Source organism: Daphnia pulex, chromosome 5 (assembly GCF_021134715.1).
Source record: "Daphnia pulex isolate KAP4 chromosome 5, ASM2113471v1".
Lineage (NCBI taxonomy): Eukaryota > Metazoa > Arthropoda > Branchiopoda > Diplostraca > Daphniidae > Daphnia > Daphnia pulex.
Genome location: NC_060021.1, coordinates 10,199,419 through 10,203,672, shown reverse-complemented (window position 1 = coordinate 10,203,672; position 4,254 = coordinate 10,199,419). Strand labels below are relative to the sequence as shown.

General features: G+C 45.0%; 1 protein-coding gene across 1 annotated transcript; it reads left to right on the top strand.

Moving 5' to 3' along the window:
- The first annotated feature begins 1,029 nt into the window (after positions 1-1,029).
- Positions 1,030-3,952, top strand: LOC124194513 (protein let-653-like). Its single transcript, XM_046588742.1, has 6 exons — positions 1,030-1,364; positions 2,344-2,819; positions 2,920-3,028; positions 3,113-3,231; positions 3,302-3,464; positions 3,567-3,952. Exons 1-6 carry the CDS (start codon positions 1,351-1,353, stop codon positions 3,772-3,774), a joined length of 1,089 nt encoding a protein of 362 aa, XP_046444698.1. The 5' UTR covers positions 1,030-1,350; the 3' UTR covers positions 3,775-3,952.
- The last annotated feature ends 302 nt before the right edge of the window (positions 3,953-4,254 follow it).

Genomic DNA, 4,254 nt, shown 5'->3' with positions numbered 1-4,254 from the left:
GAAATAAAATAAAAAAAACAGCGCACGCCGACTGAGTGCTTGGACAAAGGTGATATCGCATAGTCCGTCGCTGTGCTCTACATAGAGAAAACACGGCTGAACAGTGGCGGAGTACAAGTGTACATATTAGTCGACTTTCACTAGCGACGCCATAAAAAAAAAGGGAAAAAAATCGAAAATCGAACAAAAGAAAATTGGGACTTCTTGCTGCGCTCAACAATTTAAGAGAAATCGAAGAAGACATGTCGATTTACCTGTCCGCCGATGATATTCTTTTGTATACGAGCCAGCAGCAGCAGCAGCTTTTTTTTTTTCTTTATTTTCGTCAAACCGGCCTTGAATGTATTCCGAATAAATGTCTCTAATAACGCTCTAATGAATGGAGAGGGAGAGCCATCCAGCGCAGAGGTTGAACGAGGTCGACAACAATTACATTGTGTAGACTTCTCCCAGTGATATTATAGCTCTGTGCGTTCGACGTCTCCGAGAAATACAGCAGGAGGAAAAAGGAAGCACGAAATATAAGAGTCTCTAACAATCCAACGACACCAAAGGCGACCAAAGGGCGTCGCACAATCGAAAGTGGCGCATGCCGCACGAGTTTCCTTTCTCTTCACGTCGTGTCAAAGGTCAACTGAAAGGCAATCCCTCTCTCCGCGGCCTCAACAGCAGAGCTCTTTTATCCGTACACAACTCCGCCAATGCCCGATGGAAAAACCAGTTAAATGTTTTTTTCTTTTTCTTTTTTCATATTATACAAGTCTAATCGTGTGCGGATGAGGGGCGAAAGCTGCTGCTGCCGTATAGAAAATAGGAGTGTTTGATTCAGCTGACTTTCCTATATACGTACTACACAGCACGATCAACACGACTATACATGTGTTATTGTAGCAAGGTTTCACCTTTCTCGCGTTCTCCCTTTTCGGCATATCTTTTTTATTTTGTTTTTTGTTTTCTTCAGGTAAAAATGAAAGGGGTGGTACAGATTCCACAACAACAGTCAGTCCACGGAGCAGCGAGGGTGGGGAGAATGAAGAGAAAAGGGAAAGGCGTTGGCCGCACGAAAGTATCACCGAGAACAAATCATAATACCCGATAGCGAAGCCAGCGCGAGGTACCCTGGGCTGAGACCAGCAGTGTGCAGTTTGTGCATAAGGCTCCTGAAGGCTCGGCGAGTGGTGAAAAACCTTTTAGCCACCTGAGATTGTGAGAATTGGATTCATTCAGACGTCGGAGACATACAGGTGCACAACCCTCCACTACTCCGGAAGCTCGCCAACATTTCCTGACAAGACTGAAAAGATTTTTTGAGTTTTTGTTTCGAAACGAGAAGCTATATACACTAGAATCATGAAGTTGATGATGTAAGTACACTGTCATCTGTTACAGTACATCCTTATTTTATACTATTCTTTTATCCATTTTGGGACAGCGTATTATTAGCCTGCTGTACTAGTGAGTGTTTTGCGAATTGTGCGCAACTGTTTCTATAGCGCGGTCATCACAAGGCGAATGTTTTGGCTCAGTTTAATTTTTCGGGGGGAGAAGTCTCTCGGTTCGATTCTTAGGACCTGCTTTTCGGGCGTAAATGAAAGTTGGTCGGATATTCAATGTGTTTCGGTAGTATAAGGAGATGATTTGCGCTTTTGCGCCAATGAACATGGCGCATGTATAGGTGCGCCATGTTTGTAATCAAAAGGGAAAGTAGCATTTCCACTAGAGTTCGAGTTTCTTCTTTGTTTTTAATGGAAATCTGTGTCAGTGTCTTATAAGCGCAGGTAAAGCCCACTCTCACCTTTACCGAGAAAAAAACGACGTGCTGTCCATTCTAACCATTGTGGACAGACAGACAGCCAAATGTTATTTATGGCGATCGATCGGGTCAGGTGTGATGAAGTCACTCGATTAGATTAGATTTTCTTTCAAGTTTTCTCTATTTGGTATTTTTTTTTTTTTTGTTCACGTCACTTTTAAATTTGCATTTATTAAAATGATGTGCGTAGAATTTTACTTTCCTTCGACCTGTTGTGCATTTTAATAAAACTACCTGGTTGATTGTATAAGAACGGGTCCAAATTAACGTCGAGTGCTATTTTAAGTACAATGTATACACCACACCTCAAAATCCTTGAACGTGGTCACTAATTGAGTTCTCCTGACGGACTCAAAGCTGCCGCTGTAAACTATTTGAAACAAGCTGCTGGGTGGCAGCAGATTGTAAAAAATCAAAAACAAAAAAGTTCTTTTCATTGTTTTTAAAATTCGTCAGAATTTGGCAATAAGCAGCCCCGCTAATTGTGTTTTTGTTGTTGCCTTATTATCTTTATTCTGTCTGGGCGTCAGAATTGTGTGTGCCGTAGCGTGCCTGGCCTTGGCTGCTGGCACTTTTGTCGACGAGGATTTTACACTAGTGGACGAGCAGCAAACTAGTTCGCCTGTAGATGGCGGAGAAATGACCGACATTGTCATGGCGGAGGAATTGACCACGAAAAAGGCCAGGGTGACAACGACGACGACGACCTCGTCGCCCATAATCGAAGCCGCTCCCGTCGACGAAGTGGAAGTCACTCCGGCTCCGGCCAATAAAACGAGGAAAACTTCCAATCGCCCCCGAACGTCTGGCTCCCGAAGGAAGCAGTCGTCTAAAGCTAAAGCAGTTGGCGATGCCGTCCAAGAGGAGGACATTCCCAAGGCCGAAATGACCAGCCCAGCTTCAGTCGACACTGCATCAGCCCTAGCTCCGAAGAATTTCAAGCCAACACCCAAACCTCTGGAGGAATTTCAACAAACTCAGGGCCTTATGGAATTTCTGAAGAAACGTAACCAATCCTGTTTTTCCCTTTTTCTTATACACGCCCATATTAGTCAAACGTGATTAATTTCACTTTTTATTTTGGTTGTTCACTCCATAATCAACAGGTAAATTCGAACGTATTCAAGCTTCTACCACCGAAGACCCGTTCGTGGCCATTCTGGCCACGGCGACCATGCCTTCAACTGAAGTGTCGGTCTCACCAGCCAGCGAGAGGTCAGTTTTCGTCTTCATCAATTTTTCTTCTTGGAGATGGATTGTGACATGTTCAAAAAAATTGTTTCATGCTTGAGGGAACAGCGCACCTATTCGGTCCAGCGGCGGATCGGCCAGGAGACTGCCCACCACTAACCGCCGTTTCAGCGCCAGCGCGCGGGCCACCACGGCCGCCACCACTACGACGACAACACCCGCCACAGGTATTTCTTATCAAAAGAATAATTGGCCTGTTAAACATATAATAAACCCCGATATTAACGCGCCAAGCAGAAGCCCCCACCGTGGCTGCTGCTGTCACTACCAAGCGCCCCAACCGATTTGGCGCGTTGCGCAACAGCAAGGCTTTAGGTACCACCGCAACCACTACCGCCCAGCCAGTCACTGAGCAGCCCAAAGCGGCCGAGTCTACTCGATCGAAATTGTTCCCTAAACGGTAAACAACCTACATTAATATATTTGTCTGATGAGAATCTTTTGACAGTTAATGAATCGCTTTACTTCATGTCTAAATTTGTGTTGTAATTATTCCATTCAGACCGGTTAACTTGCGACCGGTCGCCAACTCCATCTCGAGGCGAAAGGATCAGGCTACTACCGCATCGCCAACGACTCCGGCCGCTGCCGTCGAGGAAGACGTCATCATCCCCATTCCGGAGGAAATCCAAGTGATTGTCGAGCCAACAACGGCGACTCCCCTCCGCCGAACTCGCGGTCGCATTGCTCCCCGAGTGAGTGGCTTGTAGGCGAATTTCTTTCTTTCTTTTTTCGAATCGTTCAAAAGTTTATTTTCGCTCATCACACGTCATCAAGAACTGTAATATCATCCACACACACACACACAAAAATTGAAAAGTTGAAAAGTCCCAAGCATATTATGCACCCCCTTTTCTTCAATACAGTTCTCTTTTATTCCTGTTTCAATTCATCTAATGCAAACAACAATGGATTTTTGGCTTGAGAAAGAAGAAGAAGGACGAGGTAGTACTATGATGTTGTGTGTGTATATAGGGAGATTGGAGAGGCAAAAGGCCTCACGGCCCTCTCATATCCCCAGTCCGCCCTTTTGGAAACTGCCTTTGATGTCCATTTGTGAACGTTCTACAAAGGTACACACACACACACAATACGACATGACAAAAAAGAAAGAAAAAAAAAGAGTAGTTTGCTGGCCCCGCCAAAGTTGCCACTCACACAAAAGTTGCGTGATTCCGGCCTTCCGACTG